At 34.5% G+C, this 27,558-nt stretch overlaps 2 protein-coding genes across 2 annotated transcripts; both read right to left on the bottom strand.

The window, feature by feature from the left end:
• Positions 1-13,180: 13,180 nt before the first annotated feature.
• Positions 13,181-16,851, bottom strand: LOC114178611 (protein SIEVE ELEMENT OCCLUSION B-like). Its single transcript, XM_028064996.1, has 7 exons — positions 16,639-16,851; positions 16,334-16,438; positions 15,357-15,805; positions 15,094-15,200; positions 14,758-14,900; positions 14,166-14,657; positions 13,181-14,088 (listed from the first exon to the last, which is right to left on the bottom strand). Exons 1-7 carry the CDS (start codon positions 16,849-16,851, stop codon positions 13,414-13,416), a joined length of 2,184 nt encoding a protein of 727 aa, XP_027920797.1. The 3' UTR covers positions 13,181-13,413.
• A 6,880-nt stretch (positions 16,852-23,731) lies between these two features.
• Positions 23,732-26,405, bottom strand: LOC114176822. Its single transcript, XM_028062002.1, has 3 exons — positions 25,550-26,405; positions 24,385-24,609; positions 23,732-24,248 (listed from the first exon to the last, which is right to left on the bottom strand). The coding sequence occupies exons 1-3, from the start codon at positions 26,288-26,290 to the stop codon at positions 24,225-24,227; spliced, it is 990 nt and encodes a 329-aa protein (XP_027917803.1). The 5' UTR covers positions 26,291-26,405; the 3' UTR covers positions 23,732-24,224.
• Between the last annotated feature and the right edge of the window lie 1,153 nt (positions 26,406-27,558).

Here is a 27,558-nt window from a genome sequence, read left to right as displayed (position 1 = left end):
TATCTGGCAGGTCAGACCAATTTGTTAGAGACTAACAATCGAAAAAGGACAAAACAATTGAGATGAAAGATTTCTGATAGTATTATTCAGAATATGTATCATAAAACAGTAAGGTTAACAAAACCTTCTGCCACAGAGCAAGCTCCTTACAAGGAATACCCACATCCTTCCTTCTCTCTTCCCTCTCTCTCTCCTCTTCTCCTCCCTTTATATTCCCTCATCTCCCCCTTTATTCGATTATGTTACATCTTTTGCCACCTCAGCACTCCTCTTCACACCCTTTGTTCTTCTCTCATACACTCTCCAAACCTTGGGCCTACTGCTAGTGTCCAGGCCCACATCCCTTGCTCTATCACAGAGGTGCTATCTCATGAACATTTGTCCTCTTGTTTTTGACTCGATGCTCCAGTAGCAACCCACCTAGGCCACACGACCAAGATGCAGTGAACAACTTAGCGAGCCATAGTGTATAACGCCCTTTGCATTTAACGCTTACACAAGATTTAATGCTCACTACCAGCACTCGCCTATACTCAGTGTAATTGCATTGGTCCTATAACACATGGATTCCACACTTTGTGATCTACTTAGCATAGAACACAACTATCGTCCAAATCATTGCAAATTGCACTTAGCAACTATCCGTACTCATCAAACACAAAACACACCCACTGACCTAAACACGTTTGCTTGCCTTAAAGCACGACCTCGTCTAACACCATACTCATCTAATTTGCAATTAGACAACTCCACCTTGACTAGTCCTCCACTAGACCACTCCATTCCTTGGTCCTTACACTAGATCCTTATTTTTAAAGTCAATTAAACAATTCAAACTCCACATAATATTGAACTTACACATTAACTAGTAATTTGTTATATTGAAATTATGTTTCTGATAAGAACAATTAGTAATATAGAACAATCAAGATTAGAAGCTAGAACTCAAGATTACAACTGAGGAAGCTTTGAGAGATCCTGACTCTTCTACCAGGTCCTTTAAGAACAACCAAAAACTGCCTATTTTCCTATAACTTTTGACTATTTATAATAGTCAGTTACATGACAGATTTAAAAAGAGAAAACAGAATTACTCTACAAAGGTTATAACTGTCATATTCAGTTATTCCTCTTTTCCCTCATGGGTTAGAAAAGATAGTTGCACCAGCCAGCTCATCCAATAATTCATCTACTGTCATATTCAGTTATTCCTCTTTTCCCTCATGGGTTAGAAAAGATAGTTGCACCAGCCAGCTCATCCAATAATTCATCTATAACTGGAATATGAAATTTATTTGGAAAGGTTACCTTGTTAAGAGCCCTGTAATCTACACAAAACCTCCATCCACCATCTTTCTTTTTCACCAAGATAATAGGGCTGGAATAAGGACTAATACTAGGTCGAATAATACCAACATTCAGCATATCACCAATAAATCTTTCAATCTCATTCTTTTGCGAGTGCGAATACTTATATGGCCTTAAGTTTGGAATGGATGGTCCCTCCTTGAGATGAATAGCATGATCTTGTTTTCGGGTAGGAGGTAATTCCTGGAACTCTTGAAAAACCTCACCATAGGATGCCAACACTTGCTCCACTTCCTTTGTACAAGCCTTGGAATCCACAACTTCATGATTCTGAACCATATTCACCAAAAATCCCTGGTCCCCTTGCTGCAATTAGTGTATCAACTTTTTAAATGAAGTTGCAGTAGATAAAGCAGGATCCCCGATCACCATGTGCTGCTGGTCCCCTCCACCAATGGAAAGTTTTAAGTTGCCAAAATCTGCCTTACCTCCCCTAAACTGGCCAACCACTCTAAGCCCAACACAATATCAGCTCCACCTATCTCAAAAATGAAAAATTCTTGTCGAATTTGTAATCCTTGGATTTCTAAGATAAAATCTGCACATTTTCCTTGACAATCTATCTTTCTACCATCTCCAACTTCCACCACTTAAGAGGGAGTGGCCATTGTCTGCAACCCTCATCTACTAATTAAATTATTTGAAATGAAATTGTGGGAAGCTCCACAATCCAACAAAACAATCACGGTCTCTCCAATTTTACCCCAAAGTTTCCAAGACTTCTTAGTAGTGAGTCCAGCCATGGTACACAAGGATAACTGTAAAACCTGTCTTGTGTCCTTCAAGGTATCTTTTGTTGTCTCTGTGTGGTGCTAGAATTCTCCCAATTCAGTTATTTCGTCTTCTGACAGTAGTAACATGTGCAATTGTTTGTTTCTACATACATGTTGAGGCCCAAACTTCTCATCTTGTCTTGCAATTCTGCATCAGATAATTTTCGAAAAGGGGCTCCTCGTTGTCGCAGGCCCCCTGAATTTCTTATAGACACCTCACTGCTCTCCCCCTTGTCCTCATTGGTAGTACTAGAAGCTACCGAGTTACTGCCTTCTCTTGAAAATGTTCTAGTGGCTGAATATGGTTTGGCCCCTGAAATGTTGCTGCCAACCCCTAGAAGTTCGCTTTTAGATGTGACTCTAATTTTCCTCCACCATTTTAGCTTTCATCATTAGTTCAGCAAGACTTTTTGGTTCATATAGCTTCACTTCAGCCTTAATACCTTCTTTTAACCCGTTCAAGAAAATGCCTACCAAATAATCTTGCTTCACGTTTTTTAAGAACCCAGCATATTATTCAAAATTTTCAATATACTCTTCAACCAAACCTGTTTGTTTTAAGCCAATCAAAATCTCAAACGGATTATCCAACATGGTCAGTTGAAACCTGTGCACCACTACAATCTTGAAAGCATCCCATGTAAGCTTGAGATTACACGTTTCCCACCATTGGAACCAAATCAAAGCCTTTCCTTCCAAAGCAATAAGAACAACCTGCATCCTTTCTTCCTCTGTTACCTCCTTTAAACGAAAATAGCGCTCCAATCTATTGGTCCATCCATAAGCATCTTCTCCTATAAAAACTGGAATATCCAGTTTTCTCCATCTTGACGAAGAAGAAGAACGTTCTCCATTTGTGACTGAAATATCATCACTATCCGATTTTCCTGTTAACGATATTTTCTCCACCACCACTGTAAGACCACGAATCATGTCTTCCAAACGTTGGAACTTGATGAGCCTCATTTTCCTGTCTGTCTCGATCTTGAACCATTTCTTGGACCATTAGTTCAACCCCATTCATGCATGACTCCATTCTGGTATGCACCATGCTCTAACGAACCCTTCCCATAGAACCCAGAAGGTGCTCTGAATACCAATTGATAGGAACAATTAGTAATACAGAACAATCAAGATTAATTCTTGATTACTTTTATTGAACAACACTGCTTGTGCCAAAAGAGTAGAAGCTAAAACTCAAGATTACAACTGAGGAAGCTTTGAGAGATCCTCACTCTCCTACCACGTCCTTTTAGAAAAACCAAAAACTGCCTTTTTCCTAAAACCTTTGACTATTTATAATAGTCAGTTACATGACAGATTTAAAAAAAGCTACAGAGGTTATAACTATCATATTCAGTTATTTCTCTTTTCCTTCCTTCTATAAACTATTCCAAACCTATCAGTTTCTTACAACTAATGTTTGAAAAATTAGAAAAGAAGGAAGAGAACTTCAAAAGAATAACATAAACATATGACTCAAACACACAAAGGTTAACTAAACTAGACACAAATGTAATCAATGAACAATGCTAGTATAGTTAAACAAAGGTAAACTAAGAACACACAAAACAACAATGGATTAGCTACGAAAATTAGAGACTAAAACATAACAAGTGACAAATTTTCGAACCAAACCACTAAGTCAAGGTATCATGCAAAATCAACTCTTTCTTCATTCATTTTATAGACTAATCTTGCTTTGATGACCAAATGATGATAGTCTAATTTGAATTAGCTTGATTGAAGACAAAAAGCTTCATCTATTTTACTTTTTTAGCTATTTTATAACACAAACATGAATTTCAAAGATGCACTGCACTAGTTACTAATTTAATCTATTCTTAACCCCATTCAAATAAGTGATACCAAAATTTTCTCCTAGTTTACAAAAGAGTTTCCCAACCACAATTAAAACTATGAAATCATGATTTGGTTGATCAAGTCGAACAAGTATTATGAACAAAGCAAAAACAATTAATTGAATTAATCAATCTTGTTAAAAGGGAGATGAAGAATTACATGAGTCGTATAGATACATCAACCTCTTAAACTAGGTGTTTGGCTGCCATGGCTTAACAATTACTCCAAACACTAAAAGAAATTAAATAGTTGACGCTTCTACAAATTTAACTTAACTTTGTGTTGACCTGTGGATATTTTTGTGATGTCTGGCCTTGAATTTAATATATTGAGTTGGACCTTTCTTTTATCGAGACCTGCTCAAAGTGTGCGTCCTAGGTCAAGCTATAGTAGTCATGGTAGAGTGTCCATGTGGCCTTGATGATGTTGAAATATTGTATCATTCTACGTGCTTCTTGTCTAAGTGCCCTCAAGGCTTGCTTAAGCAAGAGTCGTTCGCTCATGTTTTCTAAACAAGCAGCATTTGCTCAAGCGAGTTGATGCTTTGTTTAAGTGAGTGTCCTTGTGTAATCCAAGACTTGCTGGTTTCTCCTGTTCAAGTGCTCCAAGTTTTGCTTGATCAAGAATCATTCTCCTCACCCAAAACTAAAAATAAAACAAAAAAACTTAAAATCATGATAAAAAATTATTAAAATTAAAATTAAAATTAAATCTAAACCTAGTAAAAATAACATAAATTTTAAAAGGTTTCAAAATGCACCATATATGTGACAACAACGTAACATTATGTATTGACTTTTATGAGAGAACCAAACATATTGATGTAGATTTTATTTTGTAAGAGAAAAACTGGAGTGTCAACTCCATTGAAGTGATGTTTGACATATTCACCAAGTTTCTAAGAAGACCAAAGATTGATTATACTTGTACCAAGATGGGCATATACAACCTATATGTTCCGGTTTGAGGAGGAGTATTACAAATTACAGTTATTAAATAAGAAACAAATCCTATATGATCAAGAACATCTAGATTATATATGTATTAATAGGAACATTTATCTATTCATGTATATCTTTATTATTAGAAGATACTTCTCTATTTATTGTACTAATTTCTTTCTGTCAATGTAATTAAAACGATTGTAGTGTCTCAGAAAAACACGGTTTTAGCTCAATGTCTAATTGTTTCCTACAGTTTAACATGTTAGGATTAAATTAGGTATAAACTCACATGAAAATCAATTTGAATTTATATGTAATTTTTAAATCTAACATCATACTTAGGGCAATGGTTAAGCAATTTATCTGTAATTTTTAAACCTAACATTATCCGCAGGGCAACCATTAGGCAATTTAAAATGGTAAGTTTATTTCAAAATGTAACATTTAATGTTATCAATCAATACATTAACTACCATGCTTTCAAATAAAAACTTTGTGTATCATAATTTATTGACCATTGCTCTTAGGGATTTACAAAACTGAATTTATGATCGAAATGGTTTTTGATTCTCCTTTATTTTTATTCCTCTTTTCTTATTATCTCACCCTTACTTCTTCCATATTCCTTATTATTTCTAAGCCCTCCAAAGATCTTTCTCCCTGCCATGTTATGTGCGGTTTGTCCTACGTTAATATTGTATGTGTTTGAGTTGAAGTTTCCAAATTGACTTTTGAGAGAAACAACGCACGAATTATTGGTATCAGTGGCTCTACGTATTGCTGTATGTGTATGGTACTTCACTTTTCTTAAAAAATGCTTCAATTTTTAAGAAAACAAATTTTGGGTAAAATTTGTTTCTCATAGTTTGGTAATTTTCCATAAAACAATTGCTCCGTGGATGAATGGCGAGAAAACTAGAAATTTTTCTTAGAAAGATTTTCTTTCTAAATAGTTGAATGCCTACTTTTTTTAACACAAGTGAAGTGAAGATGGTCATACTCTTCCTCTCTCTTACGAATTTTCCAGTCATTATTGCTTAATATTGTGTTAGATGAGCATTAACTTTGGTGTTTGTTTTCTGGACTAGAGTTCTGGCTAATTTACTCGTCTTTTTCAAATGGGATTTTTGTCATGGCAAATTAAATCTACAGTTTGTTGTTATTTCAGGGAAGTCGAAAGATAAGCACAGAAACAAGCATAGAAAAGGTGATGCCCATGCGGTGAGTTGTATTGCCAATATTATTAGTTGTGCTACATGCACAATAATCTTGTATTAATATCAAGCTGTATCTGGGACCTCGCCCTTTCATTTTTTTCATTCATGCTTTTCTGTTCAACAGTTGTTTGTATTAAATTTTATTCTTCCACCCTCACATTTTACAGCATTGTTTTTTCTACAAACATTCATTATGTTGTTCAAGGAAGGCTTTTATTTTATTAGAAAGAAAAACAAATGCAGTAAAAAAGAAAAAGTGGTTAATGCTGCAACGTCTAACAGTCCAACAGTGTTTGTTTCCCTCATTTTAATGACTTTATTTAGTTCAGCTGTATAATTATCAAATTATTGAAAACTTTTAAGATTGACCACTCTATTCAACATATGTCCCGACATTCTATTATAAGGCAGAAACTGATATCTTATTAATTGGCTTATATTGATCAAGTTATGTGATTTTAGTTGTTAGGAGTAGGTATTGAAATTATTTATCTATTGATTCATTGGTATTTAGGGTTCATTTTGGCTACTTTGGATGTAGGAATTCCTACAATTATCAAAGGATGACTATTTTGCAAAGAATAATGAGTTCGCTGCCTGGCTAAAGGAAGAGAAGAATGTGTTTTTCTCTGATCTGTTGTCCGAGTCAGCACGTGAGTTGTTTACTGATTTTGTCAAAGCTTGGAATAAAGGAAAACTTGATTCACAGTACTATGAAGGCATTGCAAGCGGACCCCGCACATCCCATAACTGGAAGATTAAGAAGTAACTTTAGACTGAGCAGTCGTTTGGATCCAATCTATTTGGAACTTTTATTTAGCTTTTCATTCTAACCACCAAACATGATACAGAAAGTACAGATATTTTTTTTTTTTTTTTTAATTCTGTGTAAATTCTTTCTACAAAAATCTACAAGAATTAGTTTCGTTACCAGAAGGAAATTGTTTTTGATTGTATTTCATGGAGTCAATTATATGAGTACCGACACAATTCAGTGCAATAAAATAGATAAGACAATGACTATCTAAGAATATTAACTAGCATAATATATAAGATTAAAAATAATATTAAAACTGTTTACGAGAATATTTATATATTTGATCGTACATTCAAAACAAGAAATTTGTTGTATATTGAAACTAGTTCAAAAATCATTCAAGAGTATAAAACATAAACTACTTCTAAAATTGTGAACATGATTTCCAATATGACCACACTGTAGTTGATGCAAATGATCCTGTAAAATGAATTCTGATGCATGAAAATTATGTTTAAACAATTAAAATACAAGACAATATGTAAGGAAACATGTTCTAACTATTAAATATATATAAATCAGTGCAAAATTGTGAAAACGAAAACTGCTTGATAAAATGCCAAATAGAAAACCTTATTTTCAGAAGGTGTTTGACAAAATGCCTAATTGAACTAAAACTGATTTATGTAATGAAAATGTTTGGAACATATTTATTTACCTAAAACTAGATATGATATGAATGAAGAATTGTCAAACCACTCAATTGACAAAATCTCTATGAAAACCAGATTTGGCTGCACGTGAAAGTTCATCAGCGTTTTGATAGCTTGTGCAAAATTTTATTCTATTATGTAGAGATGATATATATGCAAAGGAGATGAATGAGATATATTTAAATCATTAAAAATATGCATGAGAAGTATGTAAAACTGTTAAAGCACTCGAAACTATCAAAGCTGCACCAAAAACCAGAACTGGACATCATGGACTTTAAAACATCGTAACAGGTTTTGACAGCAAATGCGATTATGTGGTCTGTTATGCAGAACTGAATTATAATCAATGTTGTGGATTAATTTATGATATGAACATGAAAACAAGTGTAAAACAGTGCTAAGTGAGCATTAACACCAAGAATTATCACGGAGAACAAGTAGAAAATGAAATACTAAAATTTAGAAAATCACTTAAACTAGAAAACCTGATTGCAGTTTAGAAAAATTAAATTTGGTTGAATGAAATTGAAAATTGCATTCAACCGAAAAGTTTTATGGTTTTGTTTTGAAAGTAACTCACGTTTGAAACTCAACGAAACAACAAATATTATCTGTGACTTTCAATACAAAGTAAACTTGGGTTTGAGCTCCCAAACTGAAAATCAAACTAACTAAGAACTAACTATGAAGTAATATGTAGTTGAATGGATAAACATGATTCTATTATAGAAACGACCACAAAAAAACTGATTGAAACTAGAATTAAGCAGCAAAAACTAAAATTCATTTCTCAAACTAAAGTAAAAAGCTGGTGGCGCTAAACTAACTAAAATAACCGTCAAACTGAAAATCTAGAAATTTGAGCCAAAACTGGAAATTAACGCTTGGAACAGGTTTCTAATGATTAAAAAGCATTTTTGAATGTAAAATCATACTAGAAACTAAATGGCAGAATGTAAATCAAGTTTGGAACTGAAAATTTAAAGAAAGCATGTAAAGAAAACAAGTAAACTATTTAAACCAAAAAACAATCTTCAATTGATGTTCACTAGGTTTCACTTTTGAACCTAAGGTTCATTTCTGATTCCTTTGTGTATAGGCGCTATGATGAGAATTGCGTTTCAGATTGAGGTGTTATTACTTGTGGAAGCATTTAAAGCGGAATGAGAAATGGATGAAGATGACTCGATGAAGTTTGAGAACGGATAAAATCATGTCACTTGGAGAAAGTTCCAAGATAACCGAGAAAGATCCGTCACATTGAATTCAAAAATTCAAAGATAAAGACCAAAGTTCTAAACAAGAACCAAGACAGAGCTCTCACTTTAAGAGAAAACCTCAGTTTTCAATTATAAAAAATCTCCATACAAGAGTCTATAAAAAAGGCTTATACTATGGGCCTCTATAGTCATAAGTCCAAACACGACGAAGGCCCAATAAAGCCTAAAATACAAAAAATACAAAAATTCCTATTCTAAAATCCAAAGCTACTCCATGATCCTTGTGAAGGTCCAAGTCATGCTTCTATCACGATCACTTTGTACTCACTAAACCTTAGCATGAATCCATAACTGAGTTTAGGTTACAAAAGTGAGAACTAGTGCTCATAAATGGAAAACTGAAATTTGACATAGAAGGAGAAAGCATTGCAAAAACATTGAATCTTGAATGTGCAATAATGTAAAAGCATAAATGTAAAGCAATAACGGTAAATTGAATTTGTAAAGCAGTACAAGAAAGGTAAAATTGCTTGAAAACAGAATTGAATTAAATGGAACCTGGTTCAGGATTACCGAGAGATGAAGTTCTTGTTGCCCACCTCACTTTGGAGTCTAAGACAACAAAGAAACTCCAGAGAGAACTGAATAACTGAAAACTAGCCTAAGCAATATTGTAGAGTAATGAAATATGTCTGTGAACTAGCCTTATATAGCTAAGCTAGGTCTGGAACATGGAAATTGGAAAAACCTCCTAGAAACAGTCAAATTTGCTGCCAATGACAAGACAACTATTCACTTAAACTAACTAAACTAACTTAACTACCATTACATGTGACTTAAGTATCCAGTAAAATCATCTAGCTGTGAATTAGTGTACAGGTCATCATAGTTCAACTTCTTCATGCAAAATCTGTCGAGTCAACTTTCAACTGGCAGCAGTAGGTTGCTCAAACAAGTCCAACCAGTCTTCATCTCTAAATGATGTGACAGCTTGGTCTAAATGCATCTTCAGATTTTCCAGGCAGGTGCAGGTCACGTAGACTTGGTTTAACTTCTTTGTCTGTGTTCACCTCTAATAATATGTCTCTTAAGCATAATTCTACTCAACTGGACTGGTTTAGCATTGCTTGAATTCTCAACGCACTAAAATTATGAAGCCAAAGTCATTCTCTCAACTGCATTGCACAAAGAAGCTAACAACACCTAACACCAGAAGTTAACAGCTCTATAATCTGTCTGGGATTTTCAAAACTAAACTGCAATTTCCATAGAACTTCAAAAATTACTTTCTTACACTCAAATTAAAGATAATTGAAATGCAATGAAAAAAAAAAATCAACTCAATTGAATAACTGTGGAAAAGGTTATGGACTAAATAATCAGCAAAGGTAAGTTGTCAGAATTTACTTTTATACTTATTAACTAAAAATCTATCTAACAAGTACAAATTAATACATTTTCACAGAAACTATGATTTTTATAAAGAAAACCAAATCTGAACTAAAAAGAAAAAATTATAACGAAACAATACCCAAAAGGAATGCTATTAACTATGAAAACATTACAAAATTGGGATTTAACATAGATTTGCTCAAATTTCTTAACATGACACTTATTAATGATTTGTTAATTGACTTAAAGAAACGAGACTAAAGGGGAACTTAGGAACGAAAAGAACAAGTTTTAAGTTTAAAGAAGGAGAAAGAGAAACTTGACCAATTCTTTGGGAAGCCACTTTAGATCCATTGGCAAGGGTATTGAAATGAGATGTTTTAGGAAAGGAGGGAGAAGAGAACAAAGAGATATTACCAGAAATATCATCATATGCACTTGAGTCAATAATCCATGGATTTTGACCCTCCACAGATTGTGAAATGCAAGTTGTTGTTCACAAACTGGAGTTGTAGATGATTGAGCTAGGCTGTTGGATTTCAACCTTAAATATTCTTGATATTCTTCATTAGTGAACTTTGGTTGGTGATAATTTATCATATATCTTTAAGTAATTAATTTATTTAATTATATCATAAATTTTCAATCAACTAAATTTGTCAAATAGCCTATATCTCTCCAAATATTTTTAAATATTCATAATCATTATAAAGATAAGTAATATTTATCTTTATCTTTATTTTAAAAGATATTTGAGATATTTTAGCAACAGAAAAGCCTAGGAGATCAAGGGAAGCAGAAAAGAAAAGCTCGGAACTTCAGAGTATAGGAACCCTTAGGGGGGGCCTAATTTCGTTCTCCTTTTCCACCCTCTCTTCTTTTATTTTTATTTTACTTTTATTCCATGGAGTGCTAAACTTCTTGGGTTGATTCTATTGTAATTTCATTATGGATTCTGAGGTTAGAATGAAATAATTTCTTTGTTTTTTTATTATTGTGGTTTTCATTTATCTATGTCTTTTGTCTTTAAATCACCTAAAAAGTAATGATTTTTACATGCTAGCTAATTAGAGAAGTGTTTAAATCAAAATGCATGCTAATCACATTAGTTCAAGGGTTTTTAATTTTAATTGAGAATGTACTTTGATTAAATTTAGAAACTTTCATGTGATTGAACGAGTTTTTGCCAATGATTGAGAATGTACTTTGATTAGAGGTGAAAAATTTAACTAAAATTAATCAAGAATGTACTTTGGTTAATTAGTTTTTTGCTTGATTTTAGAGGTAACAAAATGATTATGCATAGTAATATTTAATTGAGAATGTACTTTGGTTAAATTTACTATGACTAATCTACAAAGTTTTTACTTTTAATTGAGAATATACTTTGGTTAATTGTGAGAACGATAATAAATTAATTGACAATTTACATTGATTAATTTGCAAATGTACAACAATAATTAATTGAGCAATAATCTTTAGATAATTGATTATGAATCTTATTTTGAAAAAGCAGTAGAACTAATCTATTTTCTTTATCATTGTTTTTACAACTTTTCATCTTTCACCAATTTTATTTCTTTGTTTCTTATTTTATTTGACTAACCCCTTTTGTATAGTTTTTATAAGAACTAATTTGTTAGAAATCAATTTCGTGTTCGTTGGGAGACGACTTAGGGTTGACTTTACCCTTTCTATTTTGTTGGCTACTATCTTAACAATACTAACGTTGCTATAGTTTAGTAATATTAATTTGATCGCGTCAACGACAGCGTTATCACTCGGGATCTGACATAGGCTCCTCCTGATGGTAGAAGTTTAGTATTATGATCCATGGGTATGTCAACAGATTTTGAATTCATCAACCCAATTTCCTCTAAAATATCTAGCACATATTTCCTTTGAGATATAATAATACCATCTTTGGATTGTGTCACCTCAATACCCAAGAAGTATCTAAGTTTTCCAAGATGTTTGGTTTGAAACTCATTAAAAAGATATTGTTTCATTTGGGAAATGTTATGGTATTTACTACCTATAAGAACAATGTCATCAACATATGTTGTCAAGTAGATACATCTAGCACTCGAGTGACGATAAAAGACTGAATGATTTGCTTGACACCAAGTCATACCAAACTGTTAAACAACATTGTTGAATTTTCCAAACCAAGCACTGGGAGACTGTTTGAGACCATATAAGCATTTGCGAAAATGACATACCAACCCAGAAGAATCCACCTGAACAACAAATCCATGAGGTTGTTCCATATAAATCTCTTCTTGCAAATATCCATTGAGGGACGTATTTTTAACATCTAGTTGATAAAGATGTCATTGCTGAAGAGCAACCATAACTATAAAAAAAACAAAAAGAAGTCATCCTTGCAACTGGAGGAAAAGTATCACAATAATCCAACTTTGTTTGACAAACTTTGACAAAGTTTGCTTTTTAACACATAATAAAGTTTTTTCTTCTTTTTTCAAATCACATCAAACCTTTGTTTCATCTATTAAAGTCCTGTCACATATACGTTATCACAAATTTGTCAACAAAAGTTTGTTAAAAAATAATTTTCCATATTTTTAACGAGAGTACACATGTTGGTAGAACCATTAGTGATAGAGATTTTCTTCAAAAAGAAGTAAAGGTTTTAGTTTGTATTTGGATTGGATTTCTAAATCTAATGATAATGGTTTTCTTGTTTGTTCTACTTGTCAATCACATTAATTACATTTTCATTATTTTTATTTGTAATAATAAAAATATTTTAAAAATAAAACAAAACTACGCTGAAATAAGTAAGAAAATTTTGAAAACATTTTTTCTCAATTTCTATAAAAATATTAACAATATTTTTTGTCTGAATCATTTGTTATTTACAGTATTCTCTAAAAACAAAAACATGATGAAGATTGTATTACGAAAAGTTAAATGAAATTGTAACTTTATTGATCATCCAAAGTACTTACTTTATGCATACTCTTCTCTTAATGCAATAGCACAGTAACAACAAACTTCCGACAAACTTCCGACAAACCTCACCCCTCACACTTTATTACATTAATCTGTGATAAGAAGAAGAAACACATGTAGCAAACACACGGGTGTGGTTGAAATTTCAGAGAAACACAGGCAGCAATAGTGAGTGAAGAATGATTGATCAATTGGTGGGAGGAGTTACAGTGCTGACAAAAAAGTCCTCATCAATTTTTTCATCATGGCAGCACTGGAAGGTGGTGAGCACGTGCATGTTGCGGCGACACTCAGGGCACGTGAGCCTCTCTGGGATTCTCCCCATTGAATGAGAGAACTCAAATCTGCAGCAGGGACTAACAACGGAATGAACCTTGTCATAGTGATTCTTAAAAGCTGGTTCAAAGCCTTCCCTGTCAGCATGTTCTTTCCACACAGCATCATACTCCACCAGGGTTTGGAACCCGGTTGTGGCATGCCCATTGACCACAATGTGAGACCCTCTTGCCAGAACAATCCATCCACCCTGTTTGTCATAGCTGAGAAGCTTCTTGATTTCCTGCATCACATGGTCGTCATCATCGCTCTGCTTCAGTTGAAGCTTGGAGAAGAGCATACTCTGAAGACGGGTCCAGAAGAACCATATCATACTCTGCTCTGACCAGTATTGAGTGTTGAGTTTATCACGAATTATTATGTCGATGATTTTCTGCACTTGCTCCCTTTTGTTGCTTTTCCCAACATACACCATCTCTAAGGGTATTTGTGTAGCCATTGCAACCCTGCGGGCTTCCTTCACAAATCTTCTTACCCATTCAGGATCATCGCCCCCAAACAAGAAAATGTATTTTCCATCCTTTATCTGTGCAATCGGACATTGGCATTTGTTAATATCGATGACTGGCAAAAAGGAGAAAAATTGTGAGAATATGTGCTTACCCAGTTCAAAATTTCTTGATCAATGCCATCTACTAGCAATTCAAGCCTCCAGGTCTCTTCCTTCCATAGAGCTTCTTCTCTTGAACTTGTGAAAGGGTAGGCAGCACTTCCCCAAATCCACATCATGTGAATAGCATTGGGGCAAGAAACTCTCCCTTGTGGATCCAAAACCACGAGAATTGGCTTATTCTTGTACTTCCATTCGCTCTGGATGAACCAGATAACTGGCTTGCCTATCAAAGACGGATGATACACCGAGTACCATGACATGTTTTCTTGCAGGCTCTCAAACTGTTTTTTCTTTGCCTCTGTCCATTCCGAGTTTGGATCAACAATTGGGATCCAAACCAACTCATATCTACTCTCCATTCTCGGTGCATGAGCCTTCGATTCGTTGTAGATCTGTTCAAGAATCAGAAGCTCGTCCGTGGAGATCTCCATGCCTGAAAATAGAAGCAGCACATTCTTCCTTCTCAATGCCTCAAGGCTAACCTGTTTGTTTCCATTCATTATTCAAAGATTAGCATCACCAACGCAGCTTCTCATAATACTAATGCATATTGTAGGTAGTTACTGTGTTAGAAAATCAGACCCTTTTCTTGGTAACACCATCATATAGAGGTAGAATATCATCCTGTGCATAAATCAGAGCTTTCAGAACCTTCATGTTGTCAGTGTGGGGTTTTGAAAACAAATCTCGCAGCATATGGTAAGCTTCAGCATCCATCTTTTTCCCTACATTCAATGATGATATTAAGCTAGCTTCCTATCTAGAAAATTTTACTTACAAAACAGTAAAACCAATTGTTCACTATTTCCTATACGAAATTCTGAAAGTAGGAAATAAGCCAAAATGGATTTACACTCCCCATTGATATCTCAGTTCTATTTATGGATACATAGAGACAAGGAATTATAAGTGGCCTACCAATATGTTCGCGGCAACTATTTAGCAGCTGCCTGAGATGGTCAATTATGTTTTTGAGCTTGAAAATCAAAGTAGATAGCTCCCAAGCATCAGTGGATGTGAATATCCTGAAACAGTGATTTTGGTATATTAGTATGTGTCTGTGATATTAAACAAAACCCTTTCATAGGTATGAATCTAAGACACAAGGATTAATTTATAAAGAGAATTGAAAATGCTGACATGGATGTTCTAAGAAGCATGAAAACGATTGGAAAACATACTCATAGCCAAGAGTAGTGAGGCTAGTAATCTGAGCTGCGCAAGCCACAATACTTCTGATGGTCCAGTAGGAAGCAACTGGGATATAGTTGTTGGCAGTGGTGTAGGCTGTTATGTCTTGCGTAATATATTGAGATGGCAGATCATGGAACTCTATGACACACTTGGTCACCTCAACTATGATTCTAACTAGATCATTAAGGGTATCAAACCGTGGTTTCAGAGAGTTTGCATGTTCCATGATACTAGGTAGTTGCTTCAGAATTGCCATTGATTTGGCTAGCTGGTTCTTGTCATGAATTTGGGCCAGCAGCCAAAATTCACCATACGTTAGAGCAAAAGCAGCTAATGTCAGCACTATTTTCACATCCCACTTGAAGATTGTAAGCATGTCAAATATTCCAACTGTTGTGGAGTGTGCATCTACACCACCCAGAGTCTTGTAGGAAATCTGAAATTTCATGTTGGTTTTGATATTTTTAAGTTGTTCCATTGATGGAAAGACTTCCTTATGCCAATGTCTCAAAATATAGTGGTTTTTATTTTGGTTCCCCCAAATTTACAGGAAGTTACTTTTGCTCGCTCAAAATTTAAAAGTTAAGATTTTAGTCCTGGACATTAAATTGAGGGAGTAAAACAAGTTCTGTAAAACTGTTATTTTGTACTTAAAATTTAATTTTTAGAGACTAAAACCATATTTTACTAAATTTGGGGGATTAGAATGAACCCTTTTCAATCTGAAGGACTGAAACGGGTTTACCCCAAATTTCAGAGGCTGAAAAATTAAACCTTGATGGAAATTATGCATCTATGTTCTTCTGTCTATGACAGCCATGAGTCAAACATGAGGAAAATAAGGTTTCCATAGTATGCTGCAGTCCGTTTTACAAATTAAGAACAGAATATCAGGTCTTGTGATAGCCATATTAACATTTTTCAGTGATTGCACATAATAATGTTTAAGATATTTTTCTATCACCTCACAGGAAATCCTATCAATCTTAGCAGATAGAGCCTCTAGCGTGTTTGTTTGGCCAGGATGGTAGCTTCTGTCTTCCACATGATCAACACGAGCAAGGGCACCCTGAAACCAAGCATTAAATATATGATAACACTCAAATTTCTAAAATACATTTCAGTCCCTAAACAACGAGACAATGAAATGATTACTGTTTTTTGAATCCGAGGAACAAAAATTGAAAAGCTAAAAACATAATTGAATTCAGTGCCTTAAAACTTTGCTTGGCAGCTAGATAATCGACTTTTATTTTATTAGCATCATACCGTTGTAACACCTTCAGAACTCAAGGTAGAACGTATTAGAACATCCTCAACTATTTGAAGAAGGGGCCTGACATCATATTCAATCCCCTCAGGGTTATGCTCGGTCACTATTTTCTTCACCAAAACGCTGTCATCAGATATTGCAGCTGCAGGCATCATTCTTCCACCTTTTACAAATTGTTGCATAGCACCCAACTTGCCAATGCTATTCATTGTGGCTACGCAAAACAAAATGCAGATGAAAAACTCTAGTTTTGAGGCGAAGAAGATATAATAAGGCTTTGGTATTGCGTTTTGAAGTGCAATGTTATAAGCCTACATATAATAACACATCGAAAGGAATAACCGCGCCGGAATCAACTTCCTTTCTTTCCCCGTAATTTAGTTCTTGAGACGCTAGCGAGGAAGGAAGCTTTAAAGGCTTAAGCTTCTTTTGTCTCTTCGTCTTCACTTTAGTATATGTGATAACCTCTGCAGTGACAAGACAACATAAAGCTGTCGAATCTAAACCTTTTTAGTGTTTTAGGCAATGAAAGAAACCTCACCGTCTCTGAAATGAGTGTAATGTACATCAGGGAATTGTCCTACAATAGTATGTACTATTTTAAGGTGTAAAGTATGTACTATGGGTAAAGTATACATGGAATAATGATGTGGACGAAACATTCAATGATAAGAAGATCCCCAAGACCATGCTGCAAGTAATCGGGGTAAGTAGATGAACTAGATTTAGCTCTTTGGCATCTTTGTTTGGACTTTATTAGGCGGCAATGTTCACACAAAGAGAAACAACCGTATTCTAACCATGGTGGTAAGTAGAAAACGTGTTGAAGGCCGTGGGTATGGTATGCTTCCTTGCTTTGTTCCAGTTTTTCCTTGTAACTCAGTTCAGAATATTTTACGCCACAATCCCAAGGTAGAAATTAACCCGCAATAAATAAATAATAACTGCTTTAAATTTTCGAAAACATTTTTTTGACACCATCACTTTAACTCACTTTTGACACCGGTACACGTGTCAAACGGTTAGCACTGTAGTTAATTTTTTTTTCTTTGTAAAAGTGTGTCACATGTGGGTGGTTGGAGGAAATGTAATAAGAGGATTTTTTCACTGAACTGAAAAGTGAATCCATGGATTTGAGACGCAAAAAACAATAAACATAAAAGTGTGTAAAATCCAATGCTCTGAGAGGAAGGATGATGAAGGATTGACCCCAACCAAGGATGGAGGAACATGCTTAAGAAGACTAAGCATGTTTAGAAAGAAAGTTCACTAATCCTTCATCCCTTTCATTTGTGTTTGTTATTTTTGATTCCCTAAGTTGACTTAGTTGAATCAACTTTAGTTGACTTGTTGACCTTTGACTAGGTTTGACTTGTTGACTATAGTTGACTTGACTTAAGCCAACATGCTAATTTATGTTTATTTGCTTTATAGGTTAATTAGGAGTAAGAAATCAATGCTAGGTGGCACATGGTGATTGGGGAGCATAAATGATGTGGAGGAGAGAGTAAAGCAAAGGCATAAAGCATAAAGAAAAAGGCATAAAGCAAGTGTACCTATGTACCTTTGGTCTCCTTTGTTTTTAGCACACTATGGCCACTTTTTGGAGACATATGAGACACATTCTTTGTCTCCTTTTATGCTAGAACGAAATTAGCCTTGCACACACCATAGTTAGCTCTTTTGTCTCTCATTTTTGTAACCTTATTTGACCTAGTTTCTAGAAGCTAGGGTTAGGTTTTTGTAGAGACATCCTTAGGTATCTTTTATTTGCTTAGAGGCCCCTAAACTCTTCTATATAAGGGGTGCTCCTAGACATGTAAAAGGGTTGAACATTTTGAAGTAAAAACACTCTTGTGTCTCAACCATTTGTGAGAGTTTCCTCCCTTGGGAGTGAATACTTTTAAGCCTTATCTTGCATAGCAAGTGGCGGCACACATCCACTCATCTTCAAGGTTGTCATGGCTTCTAGCCTAGCCTTGTAGTGGCGTGCTTCTCACATTTTTACCATTTCTTTCCTTTCCATTTTATGTTTTCTTCTTCCTTTAATTGTTCTTGGTTTTCTATGGTTTATGTGCTTTCCATTTCCTTTTTGTTTTGAATCAATCCATCATCTTCTTCTCTTGAGCTTTGTGAAAGGAACCTTCACATCTAGATAGCTTGCTATCTTAATGTCCAGTGGGGATTTCACTTAGCTTTCTTAATCAACTCACACCATATTCAATAATCTTAAAAAAAGGAACAAGATAATCCTTCATCAGAGAACTTTCATCGTTTTCGTCTACCGAAGTTCGCTGGAGAATCGAACGTCGTTTGCGTGTAGTGAAGTTCGCCGGTGGATATCGTTTTCCTTCCATTTCTAGTTTGTGTGAGTTACTTTGTAAAGGTGTGGTCTTTGGTTGACAAAGCATATGTCAACAATTTCCCGATCGTTGTTATTGTGGAGGAGATTGTGGTTTTATAGTGAGTTAACCGTATGCTTTTTATTTTGGTTTGCGTCATTGTAGAGGAGAATCGTGGAGAGGAATTCGTAAAAGTGGTGCCTTTCGTATACACAGGGAAAAGAAGGTGGAAAAGAAGGTGGAGTAACATAATTTCCAGCAAGTGGTTGTTGGACGACATTGGTATGGTGAGTATTATTTTTGTCCATGGTTGTTTGTGGTTTGGTAGTGTGTAGTATATGCTTCCATTGTTGACCCGTTATGGATGTTTTTCAAAGGTGTGGGCTTTGTAAGGGAAAGCATACAAATTTGCTAGCAATGGCCAACCTAGAGTACAGAGGTTAAAGATTAAAACAATTTTGTGGCCACCTCGACCAACGATTCCACCAATGCCACAAATTTGTTCATCTGTTTCCAATCAAGTTCTCATTAGTGTGATATGTTTTTATAATGTTATTCTTTTTCATTTTGGTTTATTTGTGGGATAGTGATTGAAAAAATTCAAAGTGCAGCTATGTAGAAGTTTGTAATCAAAGATTGTTTGACATGTTTTTTATCGTGAAATATGGTCTTGAGGAACTGTGATTTATGTAAGGTGTTATAGTTTGATGTTTTTGGAATGTTGGGTGCAAAGCACTTTAAGTGGACGGTTGATTTCGTTACTTAAGTTATATTTGTACATTGTAAGTGTTATAGTGATGTTTGGTGTGATGTTTCGTTTGTGTGTAGGTGCGTTTGGTTTAGCTCCAAATGCATTGTTTTTTAAGAGTTCTTGGGATTTTGCTTATTGATTTGGTTATTGGCTATGTTTGAATATGTTGATTTGGTTATTGATTTGGTTGTTGTGTTGATTGAATATGTGAACTTATTATAATTGATGTGGTTATTTGTTCTTAAAATTTTGTGTCACTAAATACGAATTGATTTCCATTGGCCAGTGATATTTGAAGTTAGTGAATTGAAGTGTTGGAATTCATGGCTGTTAATAATGCAATTAATGAAAAGGTTGGTTGAATTTGCTATTGGTGTTTGTTGTGCGTTTGATGTACCAAGTAATGGGAATTCGTTTGTTTATACATTATTTATGTTTGTGGTGTATGATAGGCTCGGCTGCGTACTTTTTGTTATACAAAGTACATTGTCGAGATGAATGGGTTGATCTTGGACAGCCACCGTGCAAGGATTGGAGATACACCATTCAAATGGTGTTTGCATATTGATAAAGCATTACCAACACTTTTATGTTTACTTTTTTTTCCCTCTCAAACCCATGGGTTCATTTTTCAGTTCAGTGAAAAAAATCCTCTTCTTACATTTCCTCCAACCACCCACACGTGACACACTTTTACAAAGAAAAAAAAATTAACTGCAGTGCTAATCGTTTGACACTTGTACTAATGTCAAAAGTGAGTTAAAGTGGTGGTGTCAAAATAACGTTTTCGTTAAATTTTTAGTCTCAACATGGATGATCTCTCTATACTTGGCAGAGAGATTAGTAGCAATATTACATTAAAGAGAATTAATTTAAAACCAAAGCAAGATTTTTTCTTTTACCCTATGTTTTCTTTACACATAATGAAACAGAAGAAAATAGAAAGGTGAGGAAATGAAAAGTAATATATAAATATTAATTTTTACCGGTTGTTTGATAAGACAAACAAAGAATGAGAATAGTTATTTTTGTGAGATCTATTCGATCAATCAAGCACACAAAAATTTCTCTAATTCTCTTCTTATTTTGTGAGAACATCATTTTTTCTTCTTTCTTATTTATAAACTAAAATTGATTATTACTTTATCAAATGCAATTTATTTGCAACATCTCGCTTAGAGTTTTATTATCACTACATGTCTCTAATGAGTATTGTCTAGTAGATCGTAAGATGCATAATTTTTTTATACATAATAATATATTTATGATGAGTGCAAATTTAAGCACTCGATTAACTTTTGACCTTAGCTTCTTATTTGATTTTTGTGCATTAAAATATTATTTTATTTAAAATTTATTTCAAGATAGCTATATAGAGTTTGAGATATAAAAACAAATTAAAAATAATATTTCAGTTGTATAAATATTCTTTAGATATTCTGAGGTGTTTTGATTACTTGAAGCTAAGTTTAAGTTGATGGATTAACTAAGCTGTAAGAAATTAAGACAAACACTGCAAGAAAAAGAAAAAACGACATATAAGAAGTGAAAAATGAAGAAAATGAAGATATCATATCAATATAGATATGAAGATATCTTCAGTATCTTCCCAAATCTGATTAAATCTTATCACATATTTTCAAATCTCTTCAACAACAAATAATATCATAAAGATATCATAATTATATAGATATGATTTGTGGAGATTTCATCAAAAGAAAGATAATTTGATCAACAAAAATTGTAGAAATTGGGAAACACAAAGGATACATTATTAGATTAAGACCTTTTTGTTAGCCAAATTCGACCAACCTTCGTCTTCATACCCTTTCCATCTTTTTTCACGTTCAACATAAACTTGGCCAAATTTAAGCCCCTAAATGGTTCCTAAAATTAAAATATGTGTTATGGGTAAACACTAAAGTAGTTAATGGATGTGTCCATCAAAGCTTTGTGAATGAGTTATTAGTAAACGCTCAAGCAACTAGCAAATGTGTGCCCATCTAAGCTTAATAAATATGTTATGGATGAATGCTCGAGTAGTTGATGGGTGTGTGTGTCCATCCAAGCTTAATAAATATGTGTTAAGGATAAATGCTCAAGTGGCTAGGGAATGTATGTCCATTTGAGCTTAATAAATATGCGTTATAGGCAAAGGCTTAAATAATCGGCGAATGTGTGCCCATTCGAGCTTAATAAATATATGTTATGGGTAAACAATTAAGTAGTTTATGGATGTATGTCTATTTGAGCTTAGTAAATATGTGTTATAGGTAAACACTTAAGTAGTTAGCAAACATGTGTCCATCCATGCTTAATACATATGTTACTAGTAAATGCTCAAGTAGTCTGCATATAAATTGCCATCTAAGTTTAATCGTATTAGCTAGCTTATGCGTCATCATCTTAGCTTAATTGAAGCAGTTTTTGAGTATGTGTCATTCCATGTTCTTTGCAACAATTTGCCACTGAGTTTTTTAAGTTCTTGTGCTATACTCTATAGTGAATCCACTATGCAATAAGGGTCATCCCAATTTGGACCAATTTGCCTCCATGGTTATCTTGATTCATCAAATGCGTGTCAAACTAAGTCTCCTTTATAATGGCATGTTCTTGGGCATATGGATTGCAATGTTGTGTTTCTTGGTCTTTTTTGTAATTTCTTCCTTTGCCCAAGCTTCTTCTCATACCTTATCTAGGAGGTTTAGATCGACTTGTTCGTTTTCATCATTATAAACTTCAAAGTTTTGTTTTGTTAGAGGCTTTTCCAAGCTTAACAAGAATCATAGCATCTACTCCATATACGAGTTGGGAAGGTGTTTCTTTTGTCGATGATTGGGGAGTGGAATGATATTTTGATAGTATACTTGGAATCGCAATAGTCTAGAGGCCTTTGGCTTGGTCAAATTTTTTCTTCAACTAATTTAATACAACATTGTTTGCTACTTCAGTTTGACCGTTGGTTTGTGGATGCTCTATCGAAGAGACTTGATATTTTGTCCAAGATGCTCGAAAAATTGTTTTAAACCTTTGTTAATAAATTGTCGACCATTACCAATGACAATAGAATAGGGTAAATCATGCTTGCAATGTTTGCATATGACATTCTTCCAAAAGAACTATCGCATTTATTATGCAATGATAGTTGCTAAAATAATTGATCACCGCCATTCAAATTTGTAATGACCTTTAGCGAATAGGAACAGTCTGAGTATTTTCATTTCCCATGTGCTAAAGGGCTAAGAAGTAACAATTATTCCACTTTTATCATTTGCATTATTTTTTTAATAAATGTATGGTATCTTTTTTATCATTTATATTATCTATAATGTCTAAGTGATGTGTTCTTAGTGTTTGTTTTCAAACAATCTCGAACCAAATCACTTTATATATTATTATTCAGTATTGTTCAATTGCTCTTTTTTTTTCTATTCCTAGAGTTAACATTCATACAACAATTTTAAAGATTTTGAATAAAATAACATATAAGACAATAAAACGACTAAGGGTAACAATATTATTTGATAGAGGAAATTCTATTTATAGAATATGCCTCACTAAAATTTTGTTCAGAAATTTTTTTTTAAAACCAAAAGAAAAAAAAAAAGTAACATCATTCTCATCCATGATTAACACTCATGGTATAGGAAAAATGAGAAATATTGAGTATATACTAAATATATGAATCGAGTGTTTACTCCTTATATTTACAAGTTTTTATTCTCATGAATAAAAATGTATTTGTATATTAAAGAAGTTATGTTATGAACATAATCCATTACTCTATCACGAAATACTATTTATATCCTGAATATATTAGATATTGAATTATTATATTATAAGATATTATCTCTAAATTTCTTGCAGATGTAATAAAATATAATAATCAATTAATATATTACGGACATTATTTAAAAATATCTTGAAAATATTTTAAAATATTTTAAATAGGTCTTCTAATATCTCGGAAAGTAATACAAAACCCTCAAAAAGAGATACTCATTAATGTTGATTATTTTATTTGATTAAATGTCAAAATATAAGGGTTGAATCACACATCATATACTTTCACCTAGAGCCTACCCTTGGTGTGACTATGGTTCAGTTTCCAGTACCACAGTATTTTAGTCTGATGTTCCAAATATTTAATTTTGTGTGACTACGTTGGAGTCTTGAGAGCAAGCTATACACTTTTTGTTGTTGTACTTGTACAACATGCTTGACTGTTTCTAAAGCCTTAGATTGATATCAAACATTTCGTAACACTTTCTCAAACTCCTTCAATCAAAGGTCTAGAAACTGTCCCTTACATGTTGCGCCAGTACCCAAGTTGAATATACATTTTCATATTTGTACCACTGGGATTTTACATTGCATAAACTTATCTACAACATTTTCACCAAGGAACCATCCCAGACATGAAAAATTCTTCCAACGCTGTAATATCACAACACTCTTATTACCAACCGTCCCAAACCTTCCGCACTTCTCATTCCCTCTTCACAAATCGTCCCTGCAAAATGTACCCAAAAGAAATCCATTTTACAAGAGTTTAGGATTAACAAGTTTCTTACATTGCGTGCATCATGAAGTGGCATCGCAATTGAACAGAAACAATCAACAGTAAAAATGAGAGAAGGGAATAGTACCTTCATCCTGGGTCGTTTTTCAGCATTGAGTTTGCGAACCTCATAACGGATTTTCTTAGCGAAGAGTCTGCTTTGTCTCTTCTCCTTATATCTTTGAACACTTGCCTCTCTCTGCCCCAACTTCCAACCATTTTCTTCCTTCACATTCGTCTTCATAGCCCCACAATCTTCAGTTACATTCCATGTGTTCCCAACCACACCATTCCCCCAACCATCCCATGCAACCTGTTCAAAAACCAACTCATCAATTTAATTACTACAACAATTTCTCTAGTGCCTAGTTTACACCCCTTTACCAAAAACTTTACCCAAAAAAGGTACCAATACAAATCGATTCCTCGATCACTACAGAATTTAACTAAGGCACAATCTAACAATCAAATAAATAAAGAAGCTAACTCTTCAGACTCGGCCACCACATCTTACAAACAAATCAGTCACATACATAAAGAAGCCTCTTTTTTTTATTTTTATTTCAGTCAATGATGTCTCAAACTATAAACAGCGCTACATATGTATTATATTTCTAACATTATTTCTCTATATCTCCCGATCTAACCTAACATTACCCATTTTCCAACTTTTGATAAAACATTAACATAAACTAAAAATGGGGCTCATAGTTTTTTTGAATCCCAAAAATTGAAACTTCCGCCTTTTGTTCCGTTAACTATCAACTGCCCAAATTTGCAGGAGTCCAACATTTTTTTGTACACAAGAGTCTTAAATTTGAATGAATTCACCCAAATTTAAGTTTAATGAAATTGCAAAGCACAAATTAATTCTAAAGAAAGTAAAAAATATCACCAATGGCATCCATCTAATAAGAGTCCCAACTCGAAACCCATGTCTTCCGCATCTAAGATGTTCAATGTCTAATAAGAAATTGAAAAATAAAATACTTAAAATCAAATCAGAACACATTAATAAATAAAAAATATATATATACGCCTTTTAGATTTGAATAAAAAGTTCTTTCAAATCTATGTCATGATTCTGAAAAACTGTTGATACCACTTGTCTTTAAAAAAGAAAAAGAAGAAAAAAAAAATGAGAAGTAAGGGTTTTAAAAGTGAAGACAAAAATCAATCAATAAATGGGAATTTTACATAGACAAAAGATAATTATTAAGCCATAGAATATTTGAGAGTGGAGAGAAAATTACATGGGGAAGGAACGCATTATGAAGGAGGAAACCATTGAGGAAGTCAGGGACAGTGTGTGGGCCTCCCTCCCCCGCGACGTATAGGGAACCTTTATCAGACCAAGCATTCAATATCCCCTGGTGATCCAGCTTCAAGGACAACAATCCAAACGACGTTGTCGTTGTCGTTGTCCCCATCATGCAATAACTCGTCACTTCCTCCATCGTCTCCTTCTTCTCCTCCACCACCTCCGAATAGCACACCCACCGTTCCTCGCTCCCCTCCTCGCTCTCCCTCCGCCGCATCGCCTTCCTCACCAGCCAATTCCCCGCGTCCTCCGCCGGACACGTCAGCGCCGACAGCGATCCCTCTGTAGTTGCCGAGGACGGCGACATCGAATCCTCCTCTAGTAGCCCCGTCAGCGTTGCCCCGCCCTCCGCGCTGAAGAGCAGAGCCACGTTCTGCTCCTCCTGCATGTCATGGTGCTCCGGATGCAGAGGGAAGAGGTTGAGCTGCGGCTGCTGCAGGGCCTTGGGCTTGGGCTGGGAGTCCATGTTCTTGGGCTCCGATAGCTGAAGACGCAGGCTAAGGAACTTGGGCCTCCGCGTCTTGGTCCGGTTCCCGCGGCGGTGCGGCTTAAGCGACGAAGAAGACGAAGAGGAGGAGGAAGATGAGTGATAACGCTTCGTGGGTTTCCGTGTCCTCTTCATAATAGAGGTTGTTTGAATGTCTGGAGAAGAAGGACTGTTCTTGTTGCACATCACTGAATGAATGCGCACACACCAAAACACAAACACTCACTCAACGCTCTCTCTTTCTCCGTTGGAGTTTCGGTTTCTCACTCTTGGGAAGGCAAGAAAAAGTGAGCGAAAAGGTAAGGACTTTTTCCATAGGTGGGACAGGGACGAATGAAGGGATGATGTGACGTGTTTCCCGTTGACACGTGGAGCCTTCTTATTGGCCCCCGCGGTGGATTCTATTGTTATCTGGATTTCGTTTTTGGAAGAGATGAGGAGATAGATTGGGTTTGGAGCGAATTGGTGCAAGTGTTAAAAAGTAAAAAGCTTTTCTATCCTTATTGGCACTCTAGATTACACCCTCCACCACTGTTCATTAATTCCAAATTTTTCCTTATTTTTACAATCAAAAGAAGCTCTTGGAAGAGTCTCGATGGACACGTCTACATAAATGATAATGCCACACATGAAACTAAGAAACGTAAATAAAATAAAAATATTCTTAGATTTAAACATATAAAATATCATCGTTAACACTTCACATAATCTGCTTACAGGAAGAAAGTAATTTTAATATTCATGGATTATTCACATGTCTAAAATATTTACTGTTGAAAGAGTAGCTAATGATGATTAGGTGACGAGATTAGGATACGTCAAATTATATTTAAATGGGATGTTTATTAAAATATAGTTGTTGAAAAGTTTGAGTTAACATTTACAACATTTAAATTATTGTTTAATGTTGAGATGTTATAATCTCCTCCTGTTTGAACTGTTATCGCTGCCATTATTATATAGATATTAACTTGATATTGGTGGAGCTGGGTAAGAGAGAAGTCATGTGACTTGAATAATGAAGCATTTGATAAATGAATTTGTTTGCATGCAATTAGGGAGATAGAGATAAAGAGTTTACAGAGCAAGTGAGCAGGATTTGCACGAGAAAGTGCATGGAGGGTCCCACCATCACATCCTTTTCCCTTTACCTTTTGGTTTGCTTGGGTACCCAGCAGCCACCCGTGTACAAAACAACACTTGATATGTGTCACAACACCATTCACAAGTATCTTCCATTGACTTCTCTTATTATTTAATAAGCTACACAGTTTTATCATACGTAAATTTACATGCATAGATGTTTTTAATTATTTTACTATTATTGAGATGAAATAGGGATGCAGGTTTCGTTTCTCACATATATATAAGCACTAAAAGAATACTAGTTATGAAACACCACACCAAATTCATGGCAAAGAAAAGCAAAATAAAAAACCTAACTTTACGAAATG

The sequence above is a fragment of the Vigna unguiculata genome, chromosome 1 (genome assembly GCF_004118075.2).
Source record: "Vigna unguiculata cultivar IT97K-499-35 chromosome 1, ASM411807v1, whole genome shotgun sequence".
Taxonomy (NCBI): domain Eukaryota; kingdom Viridiplantae; phylum Streptophyta; class Magnoliopsida; order Fabales; family Fabaceae; genus Vigna; species Vigna unguiculata.
Note: the sequence above shows the minus strand (reverse complement) of the source record. Positions and strands in the feature narration are given on the sequence as shown.

Coding starts and splice junctions, on each gene's coding strand:
- LOC114176822 (XM_028062002.1), bottom strand. CDS start 26,290: ATGTGCAACAAGAACAGTCCTTCTTCTCCAGACATTCAAACAACCTCT. Junction 24,610..25,549: donor ATAATGCGTTCCTTCCCCAT/GTAATTTTCTCT, acceptor GTTTTTGAACAG/GTTGCATGGGATGGTTGGGG. Junction 24,249..24,384: donor AAAAACGACCCAGGATGAAG/GTACTATTCCCT, acceptor TACATTTTGCAG/GGACGATTTGTGAAGAGGGA.
- LOC114178611 (XM_028064996.1), bottom strand. CDS start 16,851: ATGAATAGCATTGGCAAGTTGGGTGCTATGCAACAATTTGTAAAAGGT. Junction 15,806..16,333: donor TTGATAGGATTTCCTGTGAG/GTGATAGAAAAA, acceptor ATGAAATTTCAG/ATTTCCTACAAGACTCTGGG. Junction 14,089..14,165: donor ATCAAGAAATTTTGAACTGG/GTAAGCACATAT, acceptor CCGATTGCACAG/ATAAAGGATGGAAAATACAT.